General features: G+C 41.6%; 2 protein-coding genes across 2 annotated transcripts in view; one reads left to right on the top strand and one right to left on the bottom strand.

Moving 5' to 3' along the window:
• The window catches only part of GNPTAB (N-acetylglucosamine-1-phosphate transferase subunits alpha and beta), a 52,072-nt gene extending 43,379 nt beyond the window's left edge, over positions 1-8,693 (bottom strand). The window contains exon 1 of the mRNA XM_057384554.1: positions 8,046-8,693. Within this exon, the coding sequence (XP_057240537.1) occupies positions 8,046-8,693 (648 nt within the window). The remainder of the gene's footprint in view (positions 1-8,045) is intronic.
• The window catches only part of DRAM1 (DNA damage regulated autophagy modulator 1), an 11,812-nt gene continuing 3,657 nt past the window's right edge, over positions 8,632-16,786 (top strand). The window contains exons 1-4 of the mRNA XM_057384552.1: positions 8,632-8,855; positions 13,162-13,229; positions 14,331-14,473; positions 16,144-16,321. Of these exons, the coding sequence (XP_057240535.1) occupies positions 8,692-8,855; positions 13,162-13,229; positions 14,331-14,473; positions 16,144-16,321 (553 nt within the window). The 5' untranslated portion in view covers positions 8,632-8,691. The remainder of the gene's footprint in view (positions 8,856-13,161; positions 13,230-14,330; positions 14,474-16,143; positions 16,322-16,786) is intronic.

Below are 16,786 nucleotides of genomic sequence, written 5' to 3'. Positions count from 1 at the left end.
GCCCCGCTGGGATTTCACTGGAGCCGTCTGTGCGCATAGCGGCCCAGAGTGAAGCGCGGGGAGGGGTTCGTGGAATGGAAATCAGCAGCTGGAGCGGGGTCTAGATGGAGATCTTCAAGAATAGCTCTGAGGAAAAAACAAGAAAGTGGTGCTCGCAAGCTGACAGCATGCTGTGTCTGGTTCCTGCCGTGAAGTTCAGCCAGAGAACACTCTTGGTTTTGCTGCTGTCAARCACTGCTGGTCAGCAGAGCAGAATGATCTGTCACGGGTATGCATGAGGCCGAGCACAGTAGCACCCGTCTCTGTGGGCTATCCCTGCATCAAATGCTGTTCTAAGTATTTCTTAAACCTGCCTGCAGTGACTCCTATCTCTGGTCTGTCCCTACATCAAATACTGTTCTAAGTATTTCTTAAACCTGCCTGCAGTGACTCCTATCTCTGGTCTGTCCCTACATCAAAAGATCTTCCAAGGATTTAAATCTCCCTGCAGTGACTTTTCGGAGTAACAAACGCTGCTCTGGTGATCCTGTATATCCTGTGTGAAGTGACAATGCCTGACCCTTTCCAGAACTTTGTCCCAGTATATTTACACTGCTGTGGCATGAGAGGACAACACCTCTCATGCACCTCTCATTTCTGCACTTTCAGAAATACCCAAGAAGGCGCAGCTTTTTGGCACAGGTCTCCCAAGCCACTGAGCCCTTCTGTTTACTTGTTGGTGTCACATTTTGTCTTTCTCCAGGGACCATGGGACAGGAATTCACTGGGTGCTACCTGGAGAGTCTCAGAGCCCACCTCAGAACGGTGTGTTCCTCTTCCTCATCACATGTTACCAGCCTGATAATATTTGTTTCTCCCTTCATCWTAACCCAGCCTCCCAGACTTGGTATGCACAAGACTCAAGTCAAATTTTTCTCTCCTGTTGAGCACAGCCAGCACTTTTTCCTTCTCGTGTTTTTACCAAGGTGCCTAAGTGCTGCCCGAGGGGAATATAATTTTTACATCTTGCCCCTCCTGCTCAAGCCCTGTGCTATTATTATTGAGCTGTGATTACTCAGCTATTGTCTCTTCCTGGCAGCATCTCTTTACCATCGCCAGCGATGGCCTGGAATCCTGAGCCAGCAGACTAAGGGTTTCATTGAGAACTGAGATATAACATAKATGCAGATTGTGGGGGAAAAAAAMCCAAAAACCTCTATTTCTGGTCAAAAAAAAATCTATTTCTGGTCAACATTCCAGCATAAATGCAGAAATGAAACTGAATGTGCTGAAAAGATGAAGCTGAGGGACTTATCATCAATGTGAAACAGAAAAAAAGTCAGGGGAAGCTGAATTACTTCAAGACCTGGATTAAGAATTAGTACAAAGTGTGAAATAATAAATTTATGCCGACCAATAAATACTTCCATGTGATACCAATGTGATAAAACTATTAAAATTCACATAATCTTTAAATTATTTTATAAAGTACCAGACAAAGTATGTACCAGTAGACACAGAGATATAAATAGGTGCTGAACAAATCATGATGCAATAATATATGTCCTTTCTTGTAGAATACTCATGTTCAAAAAAAATTTATTTAAAYTGAAATAGGTGCATGGAAAGGAACAATCAGATCCTTCCTTCTAAAAAGACACTGAAATGTTTTGACTTGTTCACATTATAAAAATTAAGATCAGAAACTTAAACTAAATGCAATACTGTCATCAGGTTAAAATAAAACAAAGGAAAACCCCAAACAAGCAAAACAAAACAAAACAAACAACAAAAAAAAGGAGATTCTAGAATATTTTTGAAATAGAAATAGCAGGAATACCTATCAAGCCTCGAGATATGATTCTATGCAACAGAGAAGAGAGGCTGTTTGGTCTGGAGAAGAGGAGGATCAGGAGGGATCTCACTGCTCTCTACAGTCACCTGAAAGGTTGTAGTGAGGTGGGAGTTGGCCTCTTCTGCCATGTCTCAAGTGAAAGGATGAGAGGAAATGGCCTCAAGTTGTGCCAGGGGAGTTTCAGATTAGAAATTAGAAATTAGAAAAAAAAAGGCACGAAATGAGTGGTCAAGCGCAGGACTGAGTTGCACAGGTTTTAGAGCCACCATCTCTGGAAGTGTTTAGGAGGCATCTGGATGTGGCACTTGGGGATACATTTTAGGGGGTTGATTGTTGGACTGGATGACCCTTAAAGTCTCTTTCAGCCTTGATGATTCTGTGATTTCCTGAAAGGCAAGGAAAATGGATGAAAACAAGGCCACCCTCAGTTTGCTAATTAAAGGCAAGCTATTAAGGTACACATAGCAGATACAGGTTCAAATCCCTTTTGAGATAATATATCCAAGTTGCTGGGATTATTCTATTTCTGTCACTAGAAATTATTTCCAAGCTCAAAATCAGRAACCAGATCAGGGGCCTTGTATCACTTTGCAGCTGGCTTTATAATCCTGAGTCTGAGACGGGCAGGGCTCAGGCCAAATTCTTCTGTTTTCACATTTTATCTAATGTACAGCTTAGGTAGTTCTCCAGGTAAGAACTTTACTACTGTATCCAAGAATAAGGTACTTAACTTTCTCCATTTCTCCCAGTCATTGCAGATGCAAATGAACCCAGATATTCTGCTTGGAGCAACAAATTCCACTAGATGTCAGGATATGTAAAAATTAGGTGCTGCCATTATACTCCAAGACATACTTAAGGGGCTTGCCAAGTTRTTATCCATGTAAACCATTGGGCTCTTGGGATAATCCACTTGACTGTTCTCCTATTTGTATTAACTCGAAGGTGCACGTAGCAGCACTCAACACAAAGGCATGCCTTCTGTGAATGATGATGTCATCTAAACAAGCAGTCAAATAGTTATAAACATACTTTGTCTTGATGCTGATTTTCTGCAAATTGACTTCACTAGCATTTTTTCTTTCTTGGATCTTGGRAAACTCTGGATTTTTGATGTTTTTCTGACTGCAGTTAGACCTTTCTAAGAAGGGGTAGAAGCTGCTTTGAAAAGGAAAGTAATATCTACTTTCTTTCAACAGGACTGGAGATCCTGTAATGCTCAAAATCTTGAGGATGGCAGTACTTGCTACTGGACGTGATAAACTTGTCCAATAGCAGCTCTTTCCAGATCTTTWCCATTTTCTAATTTTCTTTTCCATTCTAATTTTAGTAAGACCTAAATATCCGAGGCAATAATGTAATTATCTTTGGTTGAGGTAGAAGACCAGAAATAATCAACCGAGCATCTCAAGCTTCTCTGTTAGCCAAGAATATTGCTSACTGCACACTCCATGAATATTGAGCTAAAGCAGAGAGAATTGGCACTGTCACAGGTTTTCTGTATGGTCTTTTTCACAAACCTGAATTAATCTTGTGGCACTTCTGCAAGGCAARCAATACTGACCACAAAGGTAAAGACAGAATTCAGCAAGCTTGATGCCTCCTTCTCTTTTAGGACTCTTTTCACAGTACAGGAGCTAACTGGTGAGAGTCTGAAGGCTCAGCAGTTTGCTCTTATTGATTTTTGTTTTATTTGTGGATGCTCTGAACTTCTGAGCATTCAGAGGTGTCTCAAGTCAGGCAAGTGRAAGTTCAGAATAGAGACATAGTGACTTGCCTGTGGAAAGTTTGTTTGAAGTAGCTTGGCTATCATCAGAGTACGATTTTGCAGCAGAGACAGGGGCCAATTTATATCTGTTTATTGTATTTATGCAGCCATCATTTATATTCCTGCCCTTTTCACTACATAGATCTACAATAGATCTACTAAAACTTATTTCTAAGTCTTACTGCTACACATGAATGTGTTTGCCTCATGCACTGAAGAATGGAGAGGAGAAAAAATAAAACAATTATTTCACCACTCACGCTTGTAATGCACATGCTCAGAAAGATGAAAGTTCTTGAAAGCTCTCATAAAAGCATCTAAATGCCTATTGATTTTAATGCCAATAGACAACTGCCTACAGGTCTGTTCCATAATTGCCTTTGTGCATTTGGTCTGRAGAGTCTCTGTTCAGTAACATTTAAGGGGAAAAAAAGGTCATAAAAGCATTTTCTTAACATAAACAGAAYCCAGAAATCCTATTTTTTCTTTGGTTGCCAGTAACTACAACTGAAATTACATCTCATCATCATGCATGAGTGGCACGTCAGTTTTGAGGGGAGCTTTTTCCTGYTCAGCAGAAGATGAGTGATGGTGAAGCCTTGCTACGTGGACATCAGGGCAGGTTACCTGAGCTCCTGCTATCAAGCACAGAGTTGGAGTCCACACTGAAAACTGCACTGCCAGAGTTTCACAACTCCCATGATCTGCARCAGCTGGGTTAAAATTAATGTGGTATTTTGGCTGCCAGAACCTGCAGCCCCTCACTACATCTSTGGCCCATTTCTTTCCTGACAAAGCCCTCCAAAGGTTTTTCTGCTCATTCATTTACTATATTAACATACTCCTAAGGACCAGCTCCTCATAAATAAATGTTTATTTAAGTATTTTCGGTGCACCTAGGAGCCAACAGATGATTTTGTAGAGAGGCCCTAAAAAGCAGCCAAGACAGTCTGGTGTGCTTGTCAGTGCTTTGAAGAGCTGCATGAGAAGTTTCTATGGAAAGGAATTGTGAGACAATAGGGCCTTCTAGGATTTCTATCCCTGCTGGTCCACCCCCTGTCCCCCAAAAAATGATAATATCTCTACTTCTGAAATTTMAAACCAATGCCTTAGGCATACTGGAATTAGTAGCTTGGTATGGCACTGTGAATTTGGTAGTRCCTCTATCCATCAAATACGATAATTAAATCACATTAGTCACTCAGAACATAAAAAAGTAAAAGACAGTGACTGAGCAGTGTTCTATCCTTCAATGCATATTCTCATTTTGAGTCACCATTTATAGAGCTCTCAACCTTTGGTAAAACTCAGTCCCACTGACATTACCTCTGTAACAGAGATTGAATACAAGTGATCAGTTTATGAGAGACCCTGTTAAACCTTGCTGCTGTGTCTTGGAATGGATTATCTCTATGTTGAGAAAAAAAAATGTATTTTTGATAGATTTTCCTAGATTGATGAAATTGTCTCTGTTTAGAATCTGATTCCTTTAATCCCTTAGCATTCTATTTTGATTCAGGTTGTGAATTTCATTACTTTCTCTTAAGCTTCAGCAAGCAACTTAGTGTCAGATATTGTCACTAAGAAAATGACAAAGATATTTCTTTCAGATGGCAAGGCCTCATAAAAAACTCCCATTTCACTTTGAATKATTTCCTTTTCACTAAAAATGTGCTTCTACAAAAATGTACTGCCAAAATTATCAAAATGCCRGAGCCAAATTCTGCCACTAAGTGCTCCAGCATGTTCACTACTTCATTTGGAATGAAGGACTACAAAGCCACTGAAGAACGGTTCATCTGCAGCTCAACAGTCTTTKCCTTGTTCTTTACAGCCCATGCCAATCTACAGCTAGTGCATTCTTGAAACAAAGATTTCTCCCAATCAACATTTTATTTGAAAAAACATCACCCAAAAATAGAGTAAAGTAGTAAAAAATATATTTTGAGAACAATATCTAGATTCTAGAATAAACTTTTTCACACCTCATAATTATTGCAAGRTATKAATCTGTCCCTCCTGCRSCAGCAGAAGCTTCTCTGTGCTTTTGTTACTGAGAGAAGGTTACAGATACTGGCATGTGACCGAAGAGGAAGGGAAGAGATGCCACCAACCAGCTTGAACCCTTCACACAGTAATCTGAAGAATTTGCAGGTCGTGTGTTTGATTCCTTCTGTAAACATATTTCTGTGTTAATAAACCAGTTACTAAGCAGTTGTTACTAAGAAATTTAGGCATTCCTTTCACAGATTAAGGCTGCTTTTTTCCCCCTAGTGCTTGTGTGTAGCAAAAGATCTCAGGAAGTAACTTAACTATGTCACTATTGGTACAAATTTTCATTACTAAGCATTTTTCATGTCTCACTTGTTCTTCCATCCTTCTATTTCCCATGAAGTTGTTTACTGAATTAGGGAAATAAATGCTACTTTGACTATTCTGCAAAGGTTCAATGTAAACACAATGCAAAGATACTGAAGACCACCAAGTCTGGTGTACAGTCCTGTTCAAACTGGGTGTTCCATGTTACAGGTGTTTCATGTTACAGGTGTTCCATGTTACAGGTGTTTCATGTTACAGGTCACTTCATAGTGAATAAGTTTGGAACGTACACATGTGATAACAAATTCCCATATATAATGGATATAAAATCCATGGAAACCAGATTTTGAGTAAAATAGAAGAAAAGTAGGGATACAAGCACCAGCAGCRTAGGCTATTTTAGATCTCTTCCATTATTATTCCCTTAACTTCATATGTTTTCAAATCCCTGACATGGATGTGTTTATGTTTGCACATCTTGACATACCTGTTTTTCTAATGATTCTAATTTGAAGGAGTCTGATAATTTTGTTGAATCCCAGAATCAYAGAATCRTGGGAGGGTTTGGTTGAGAAAGGACCATAAGGATGATCTCGTTTCATAAGGGACCCCTTCCATTAGACAAGACTGCTCAAAGCCCCATTCAGCCTGGCCTTGAGCACTGCCAGGAATGGGGCATCCACAACTTCTCTGACCAGCCTGTCCCAGGGTATTATCACCTCAGAACAGAGAATTCCTTCCCAATAGCTAATCTAAATCTACCCTCTTTCTGTTTAAAGCCATTTCCCTTTGTAATCACTGCAGATCATGGTAAAAACATCTCTYTCTTAAGTCCAGTAAATAAAACTACTCCTCCAAAGTTTGTGAATAACCTGTATTTGTTACTTCTTGCAGCTTCTAATGATCCTTTAAGAACATGCTAATGTTTCCGAGAAAAACTGATTAAAGATCACTTAATTATGTTGTTACTGACCACCTTCTACAATAAAATTATAAAGAAAAAGAAACATCACATGAGCTGCAAGAAATGTTTACATAGCAACAAAGAACCTTTTGCTAGTGATGACTAAACAGTAAATTGCCACCTGCTTGACCCAAACGTGTCTTTTTCTTTCACTCCAAAGAGTGTTCAGGCACTTCAGAAAGTCATGTGAAGAATTTAAAYACTCAACTCACACTTMAGAGTAATTTATTTACTACTTGCAAAACTAAARGTWGTACAAGAATCTTGTGGAACTGTGGATGAAACATTTTTCCAGCTATGTGGCTTAAATGTTAATACAATAAAATAAAGTGAATCCCATTCTCTTTCAGGCATGGGACCTAACCAGAACACTAAGTTACCGACACAGAAAAACAGTAAAATTCTACTGATATAAATATAATGAACATCAATATGTTTCTGCAGTTCCTTTATTTACCAAAGAGGTAAATGCAAGGTAAATTCCTTCCATTATTTTTGAAATAAACCTGTTCTTCCAGTCAGAAATTTCTGTCATTCAAAACTACTAGAAGACAGATTAGCTAGAGAAATATGAACTTGTGGTTTGGTGTGACACTCAATCTATACGTTAAGAACATAAGAAACTTRCTATTGTTGAAAAGGGGGTTGTAAAGTATTCCCAGTTTTAGAGGTAGAATAATTTGTTTTATTATTTTTCTGTACTTGTATTAAGATACACTGTTTCTAGTCCTTTTCTTAACATTCACTGTCCCTTCCTAACACCTTCCAGGGCACACCGAGTACTCAGCTTTGTGCATCCAGCACMGGGAGTGTGTACCGAAGGCAAGACTCTCAATGCATTCTCGGGGAGAGAGGCAGGACAAGCACACACATGTCTTTGTTACAGAATGGTGACCTGGAGTTCAGATGTTAGTTTGGGAGGCAGATAACTACAGAAACGGAAACAAACTKGACAGGCTGTCCTTGGCTTGCAGATTAAACCAAAGCCAAAGTGCTGAACGCGGCATGGTTTTGAATTAACAGTGGTTTCCCTCTAAGCATGTGAAAAAGTGAATCTCACGGAATATATGCAAATCAAGACTACAATATGTGTTTGAAACGAAAGGCCGAGGCAGATGAGGTGTGTGCAGGACTCCACGATGGCACCTGCAGTTTCTGACCCGGTTTCCGTGCCGCCGCCAGCACTCGCTGCCCCTGGGGCTGGCGAGCTGCGAGGAGCCCCTGGACGCTCCCACCGGASCCCATTCTCTCCCTTTTAAAGCCGAAGGCTCGCAGAGTCCGGCCAGCACTCCCCGACAGCATCTGAGTGCACTCCTCCCTGCCCCGCCGGGGCGGGTGCGGTCCCCGAGTGCCCCAGGAAACCTCCGGAGCGCCGAGGGGACACACACGGCCATTCCTCGCTGTCCGGCACCGTCGGGAGGCACAGGGGACACACACGGCCATCCCTCGCTGTCCGGCACCGTCGGGAGGCACAGGGGACACACACGGCCATTCCTCGCTGTCCGGCCCGTCGGGAGGCACAGGGGACACACACGGCCATCCCTCGCTGTCCGGCACCGCCGAGGGGACACACACGGCCATTGCTCGCTGTCCGGCACCGCCGAGGGGACACACACGGCCATTCCTCGCTGTCCGGCCCGTCGGGGGCGGGAGCTCCGCGGGAAGCGAAAGCGAAGGGAAGCGGCGGAGCGTCCCGGGCTGCGGGAGGAGCGGCGGCGCTGCCGGCGGGCACAGCCCCGGGGTGAGCGCGGATGCGCCCGGCCAGCCCTCGCTCCCGGGCCGTCACCTCGGGGCTCTGCCGCCCGCATGGCCGTGCCGCGGGCAGGACAGCCACCGGAGATGCTGTGCTGCATGCCCGGCGTGGCTTTCGTGCCCGCTCTGCTCGTCAGCTGGTCCTCGGCCGCCTTCATCATCTCCTATGTGATCGCCGTGCTGGCGGGGCACGTGGAGCCCCTGGTGCCCTACATCAGGTGAGCTGTGGGGCTCCGGGGCTGTGGGACCCTGGCCCGTGTCCCCAGCGCTCCCCGAGCGGCTCCGGGTCCCAGAGAGGAGAGGCAGCGATGGCGGGGTGTCCCCAGGGTCCCCGAGCGGCTCTGGGTCCCCAGAGAGGAGAGGCAGCGATGGCGGGGTGTCCCCAGGGTCCCCGAGCGGCTCTGGGTCCCCAGAGAGGAGAGGCAGCGATGGCGGGGTGTCCCCAGGGTCCCCGAGCGGCTCTGGGGTCCCCAGGCAGCGATGGCGGGGTGTCCCCAGGGTCCCCGAGCGGCTCTGGGGTCCCCAGGCAGCGATGGCGGGGTGTCCCCAGGGTCCCCGAGCGGTTCTGGGGTCCCCAGGCAGCGATGGCGGGGTGTCCCTGGGACAGGGGGACACTTGGGGCACTCCCGGTACCTGTCACACCTTCGGCACCTCTGAGAGCCAAACGCTGCAGACACGATGGAAAAGATCCTAGAAAAACTTTAGGATGACATGGTGGAAATGTAATTTTGTTTGTATAACTTGGGAATTAGGCCAAAGTGCAGCAGGTGATGACCAGATTCGAAGCCCTGTGCTGGCTTTTGCAGTGCACACATCCCCACAAACATGATTYTTTAATATTTCACCCAAGGACCAAGGAGCTTAAAAGACTTCTCAAGAGGTTCCTGGTATCTCTTTTCCATAACCTTGGGCATTGAATTGCAATTCTGTGTAAATCATTCTTTAAGCGTGGCTTATGTTAACATTTAAATCTAAACTATGAGAATGCTAGTACTTTTCTCTCAATAGATTAAAGGTTAGTCAGAAATGCAACAGTGTCTCTGATATACAGATGATCTAACCAAGATTTTTAAAACACATCTTTCAAGATACATTTAGACATAATTCCTTGAAGGACTTTTTGGACTTGCATAATTTCACAAGTCTGCTAACCTGATGGGCACATGCAAGAAAYTTTGATTGAAAATTAGGGTTTGACATCATAGGCAAGAGCAAATGACATCACAACCCAGAAGGCAGCTGAGCTTCATTCAAATTGAGCCAAAGAAAGTTGGGCTTCRTGCTTATAATTGCAAAACTTTTTAAGATTCTCTGCACAAAACTGGAAAGCTCTTGGAAAGCCTTGTTCTTGTACTTGAACAGATACCCTACTGCTCATCCTTGATTACCTACAAAGCTTTACTGACACAAAAGCACTTGTGATCAGTGCAATTTATCCATTATTAACCAGGAAATAYAAAACTTTTGAAGTAATTGTACATGGTTTGAGTTCAGAAAGATTCTGAGATCCTGTAGTAAGAAATCTGACAAATTATGTTTCTTATGTCAAAGTCATGTTATAGAATAAGCCATATCAGAGAATGGGATGGTTTTTTATACATAGTTTTGTTTGTAGTTACATTTTTGATGGCCCAGGTATCTCGATTTTGTCATTCTTTTTAAAGGGATAGACCAAACTTTAAGCCACARCTGTACAACTCTGATGGATCTATCACAGCTGCAATTGTTACAKCAACTCAGTGGAATAGCTCCCAGAAAATATCATTCTTATCCTTTAGCTATGGAATCACAATAAATGTCCATATGCCCTAAAAGAAACCCAAATAATACAAAGACATAAAAGGTTGCATCACTGAATYCCAGTCACATTTCAAGCCCTCTGCTCTTTTTTTTTTTGACTCTTGTTTATTTTACATAATTTTAACACCACATTTGGACTAAGGTTAAACATTGTTGGTGAAGAATCTGCAACAATTCTAAAGGTACGTGGTCTAAGCATAAGAACTTCACAGAAGATGCACTTGGGAATAACACAAGTACTCAGGCCACAGTCATACCATCGCTCCTGTTCTTAATCTGCAGGCCATTGCTTWAGCCCAAGAATCTGGATCATGGGATTGAGAATGTGATTTAGTAAAACTAAGGGTGATAAAAAAAGAGGAAGAATGTTGCAACATTTCAGTTGTGCAATATCTTAAAATGAACTATAAAATTAAAGACAGCTTGAATGGGGAAATTCCAGTCATACAAAAGAGAAGAATATTGAGAGACTTTAGTTCAACAGTTGTGTAATTGCTGTATACATTCCCCAAGTACATTGTGTACGCCTTGTAGTAACATTAATTTTATTTGTTTACTGTGCAGCAGCTGTCACAGTGAGACACCACACCTGAATTTGTCATTGRGGCTGTGCTAATGTCTCATCAAGTAAACCATGTAAATAAATTTCTGGGTAGAGAAAATGAAGATGATTTTGTGTTTTCTAGCAGCCGAGTCCTGCTAGGCTGTGCCCAAATTTACTCATACTACTCAAACTAATTTAGATGTGCTGGGGTGGCTGTTTGCTGGCTCAGATTCTCAGTGAAAGGGTGAAGGGAATTGTCCTGAAGGAATTTCCTACCAGTTGGGACCTCTGAAGAAATCAGGATCCTTGTAGGTAAAACAGAATCTTCCTATTTTCAAAAACTGTGACTTCAGTTTGAAGAGAAATAGTTTATGATGGCTCYGAAGAAAATTCTGTGATGATGAATCTTTTGTCCCTATAATATTTATCCCTTGTCTCCTTCACCTTCTTGTCTTTCCATTCTCCAGAAGTCTGATTTTAGATTTCTGCTCCCTGAGATGGTGTGACAAATGCTGTCATTTTCATACAGGTTCCATTATTTTCCATGGTGGTTGGGCTCACCTACACACCAGCCCAAAAAATTGAGCACATTTTTGTTTTCAATGTGCCATTTGCTTTTTTTCTTTTTCATAAAAAGAAAGGGAAAGTCACCAATACTTTTTTTCCAAAGCAGCAGACTGGAAGAAAAATTAATATGARCCCAAGTCTTCATTTAGCTTCAGGGATTTTTTAATGGAAAATGCAGMATTATTAAAAGGATTGTGTCCTTAAAAGTCCAGTACAGTACTTTGCAAATAGATTGTAGATGTGATATAATATTCCTGGTATGAAATTTCTTTTAAGGCTGTTGAGTTTAAAAATCCACAACAGCAAAAGTCACCTATAGAACTCTAGCCTGAGAAACTCTTTTGTTGAAAAATGGAGTTCAGTGCAATTTCAGGTTATTTGGATTGCTCTTCTGATGTGTTCCGAGAACTTCAAATGGCTTTCTGTGCGTGTGCCAATTCCATTCTGCTCTCACCTGAAGCCCTTCAAAAGCTTTGAAGTGATTACAGCCCTGTGCTCACCACAGAGCGGCTGCTGATTGGAAAAAGTCCTTCAAGTCTGTCACAAGTGGCCACTTTTTAAATGGACTCCTTTGTGCTGATGAAAACACTCCAGAAACAAAAGGAAAAAATGAAGTTCAAGGTTAAAAAATGGGCTAAATGCATCATGAATTAAGATGGTTTTCAGGTGTGTCAAAGAAGCCAACAATAAAGACTTAGTTTACTCTTAGTTCACTGTTTTCATCTATTTCACTATCAGAGAGAAACAAGAGTCATACAGAGTACAAGCTGGAACAAGCTTTCAGAAAGCATCACAACAAGAAAATTCAGGTGAATAGGGATTCCTAATGCCTGAGAAGTTGTGAGAACTTGTCTAAAAGCCTGGTCCAAAGTTTCTTTGTCTGAGAATTTGGAACCAATCTCGTCAAAAGAAATATAGGAATTTTCTCTATTTTTTTTGCATCACCTTTTCATAGAAAAGGATCCTTCTTTTATCCTAAGCTTCCTCCTGTTGTTGATAAATCATCTTAGCAACTTTTGTCACACAAATCCTTCTGTAACATAGAAGGGATTGGAGATCAAATATTAATTTAATAAATAATCAGGTCATTTGACATGGCCATACTCTTCTGAACTTWACAAAATTGTCAAAATCCTTGAGGCTGATTGCCTAAGTAGAGAGAGCTTTCTGKTTTGGGTGTTGAGAGCATTCATGCTGAGGTCATTTTGGCTGTACTCAGTGGTAGCTTCAGACCCTTMGCACTGAATCCAGCCTCACTGCTGGAATGAAGAGTATTCATTGTGAATTACATTAAAAAAAATCTCTACCATGTCATKCACGAGTAAAGCACAGCTCTGCCACTTCTTTGCATATTGCATACAGAAAAAAAAAGAAATACAGTTCAAATGGCACTCTTTCAAAGTACACTTCTTTTTGCAAAGAACAATCCCATGCACAAATGGAGGCTGAGTGTGCAGCAGATGCTGAAATGCTTCACACACACAGCAGCAGCTCACACGAGTTCCATTTCCCTTGGGATTTCACTCGGCAGTGTCACTGATGCTCCACAGGTCTCAATTAACTTTTTAACTTTAACTCAATTAACTCTGAATTTCTCTCTCTCCCCTCTTTAGCGACACTGGAACCAAACCCCCGGAGAGTGGAGTCTTTGGCTTTATGATWAATATTTCAGCACTTTTAGGTAGGTACGAAGCATTTGGGTTGACCAGAACCAAGAATTGAGAATTAGCAAAATCTGCTGCTTAAATTGTAGAAATGTGTTCAGTATTCTGCAGAAAAAATGCCTCCACAGCCCAATGGAAGGTCCTCAGGAGCAGACAGTGCAGGTTTAGAGGCACTTGAATCCCTTCAGAGCCCTCAGCAGTGCAAAGTGGAACAAAGATGGAATAATTACTCTGCAAAAACTCTGATGTAGGGAATTTYTGGGTTCTAAGATGCTGCAGCAAAGGGGAGAAGAGTGTTTAAACAACACCTGGTTTTTTTCTGCAAAGTGCCTGCTTCTCTACAAAATGATGTGAATCAAGAAGTTTGGCATTTTCTGTCACCTTTGAGGGGATGGAGGATCAAGAGCTGTGTACCTCTGTGTACATTGAGTTATTGTGGCCTTGAGGCAAATAAACACCATCAATTTTACCTTTTCTAAGAGCCTCATTCAGTCACACTRTATTGGGGATTTTCATGTAACCCCACAGTGCCTGGGCAAAGTTACCTGATTGWTTTTTCCAGCTGTGGATAGACTGAGACCATATTCTGTGCTGTGAAACTTGAACTGCAGCTCATCATATTCTGATTTCCTGTTCAGTTTGCCAGGAGAGAGCTGCAGATTAGGGTCATGCATGCAGTCACTCTGCAAAAAGGAATTAATTCCTCAGATCATCCATTATAAAGATGTAATTCTGATACAAAACTGCATCTCAGAGCAGAATTGAACCAGTTGATGGTTCTTGTCTCCCTGTAACATCTGATGTGGAATGGCAATTCCTCTGTGCCCCAAACACCCAGGAGAATGGCATTTAAATTAGTGCTCTTCTTCAAGTGATGTGCAGTTATTTCTAGATACAAATAAAGTGCAATTTTAAGACAAAGATAATTAAATTTCTACCTGAATGTTCATCTGAAAATCACTGCCTTTCTTCTTCATCCCAATGCAGTTAATGGTAATATAATTTCTTTTATTATGCTTATAATTTTTYCTGCATGTCATGTGTTGCAGGAAGGTGTTAAAACATAAGCAATTTATGATCATTGAACAAAACACTTTTTTTTGTTTGTTTGTTTTCAGCTGTAATTACAATGTACATCAGATATTTATTAATAGAGAAGCAAAACGAGTCATCACACTTCGTTAGGTCTTCATGCAACACGTTTGCTTTATGCATTGGATGGCTGGGCTGCACTGGAATGGGAATAGTTGCAACTTTTCAGGTATGACCATAAATTTCATAACAAAAATCAAAATGAAGTTGTTTTACCAGCTCAAATTTCATCCAAATAACAGTGATTAACAGTTATCCCTGTGTGGATACTTGGAAAATAAAGTAAGAATGCCTTGCTCTTGCCTTTTTTAGTAGCTTTGCAGTGACAGATTTGTTTCCCCCCCAAACACAAGAATTTTTGCTTGTGCAGTTATATCATTAAGGGGTTTTCCATGTGCTTGTCTTGTAACAGATCTGTACTGTACAGATTTTTTTTTTTTCTGCAAAATGTTTTTATGAAAATATGGCTGCAAAAAGCTTTGCTATTCCAAGTTTGGCTCCCTCACAATCAGGTGGGGAGAATAAGTCAGACTAACAAAGGCTCCTGCATTGTGACACTCACTAGCAGCATTTTCTACAGAATAAGCCAGGCTTATCTGGCAGGTTCAAACACTGAACTCAGTCCCAGCCTGTTCTTCTGAGTCTGCAGGAGATGGAATAAAAATATATTAAACCTTTTGATAGAGACATGGAATTACTGCTTGCTTTACCAGACAGGGATAGGCTTCTCATGGTAAATCAAAGTGCACCCCTCAGCATCTGAAAGAAAATTCAATAGAGGCAAAAAATACTGAAACACATTATGCATTTCACCTTTTCTAGGGAGGAAATGTATAATAGGGTAGATTCTGACACAAGTATTAGGACAATTGCATTGAAAGCTTCAGCCTGGAATAAAGTTAAATTTAATTGAGATATTCCCTTAAAATCTGGAAACAGCTACATTATTTCTTTTAAAGGATGGTCTACCTTGGTACATTTTGTTAAATACTATTGTGCTCATATAGTGACATAATAACACACACAGAAATTGAAAATAAAGCTTGTCCGGGCTTTAGCAGCCAGTACAATTTTACATGTAATGGAGTTGGTGTTTTCAGACAAAAAATCCCTCTGTTTCTGATGATACCTTGCTCTTTTTAGCTTTGCATCCAGGCAGTGTATGTGGATTGCAAACACCACAGCTACTGCAGTCTATTGTAATAATTTTACTTTTAAATATCTGTACTCCTGTTGATAAGATTTAAATGTGGCACAAAAACAAGTTGGATGATGCTTGACTGAAATAGGAAACAAAGTCAGCTTCAGTGAGGAAAAGAGAAATCAGGAATGTAAAATAAATTGGAGAGTTGGGGAAGCAGAAACTTTGATCTTAATGTTTCCAAAAGAGTTCCCTGACAGTCACAAGATTGTTTTTTTACCTAATCTCTGCCTTGTCTTTTTTCCAGCCCATAAGCTCCTTCCTCACCTAATTTATATTTCCTCTGTTTTGACCCTGCTTTCCATGTTAAGTGCAGTTTGAAAAAGTGTTCAGAGACAATAAGGATCTAATCTAGCTAAGCATCTGATCCGGCAGATTTTCAGAGTGTTTAATTGCTCAGAAAGCTGGAAATGGTGGCTTTAAAGCTTTCATTCTTTTCACTTTGTACCTACAACCAATTCTCAGGTCATTGTCATCCCCATTTGCCARAAGAATAACCGAGACACGGAAAGGATGTGAGAAGCTAGAATTGAATTCACTGCCTTAGCACAGAGCCCAGTTCCTCTGGTCCACGTGTGATGTGGAAAATGTACATCAGTGAGCAGCACCTGCTGACCCCTGTGCTGATTCTGTTCCAGGAGCTGGCTGTCCCCAGTGTCCATGACATTGGAGCTTTGGTGGCCTTTGGCTCGGGGGTCATTTACATCAGCCTCCAGTCCATCATCTCCTACAAGTCGTGCCCTCGATGGAACACCTCCATTGTGTGCCACACAAGGATGGCCATAGCTGTCATATCCTGCCTTGCTTTCATCCCCAGTATCCTTTGTGGGCCAGCCCGAGCTTTTCCTTTATGCAGTCGTGATTTGCCTTTTAGGTTAATGTCTTGGTAACAGCCGAAACTGTAACAGTTAAGTCACTGTTGATAAAGAAAAACGAGTTAGGGCTGAATAATGTCTATAATACAGCACATTGCGACACAATTAATTGCATAAAGATGAGTTTGGGGGACTTCTAAAAAACTTCTTTTCTTAAATAGCATAAAGATGAGTTTGGGGGACTTGTAAAAAGCTTTTGTTCTTATTTCACTGCTGTGTTTAAAAGCAATGCCCCAGGATTACAGAACCCCACCCCAGTGAAGCCAGAGCAGCTTCCCAACTCCTCCCTTGCAGGAGAATCGGGAGAAGGCCTGGAAAAGGGAGCCACAGCTTCTCCAGCAAAGCAAACACACAGCAGTGAAAATGCACTGGAAAAGGGAGCCACAGCTTCTCCAGCAAAGCAAAC

Source organism: Malurus melanocephalus, unplaced genomic scaffold (genome assembly GCF_030028575.1).
Source record: "Malurus melanocephalus ecotype Western Australia unplaced genomic scaffold, MMel_1.1 scaffold_718, whole genome shotgun sequence".
NCBI lineage: Eukaryota > Metazoa > Chordata > Aves > Passeriformes > Maluridae > Malurus > Malurus melanocephalus.
Note: the sequence above shows the minus strand (reverse complement) of the source record. Positions and strands in the feature narration are given on the sequence as shown.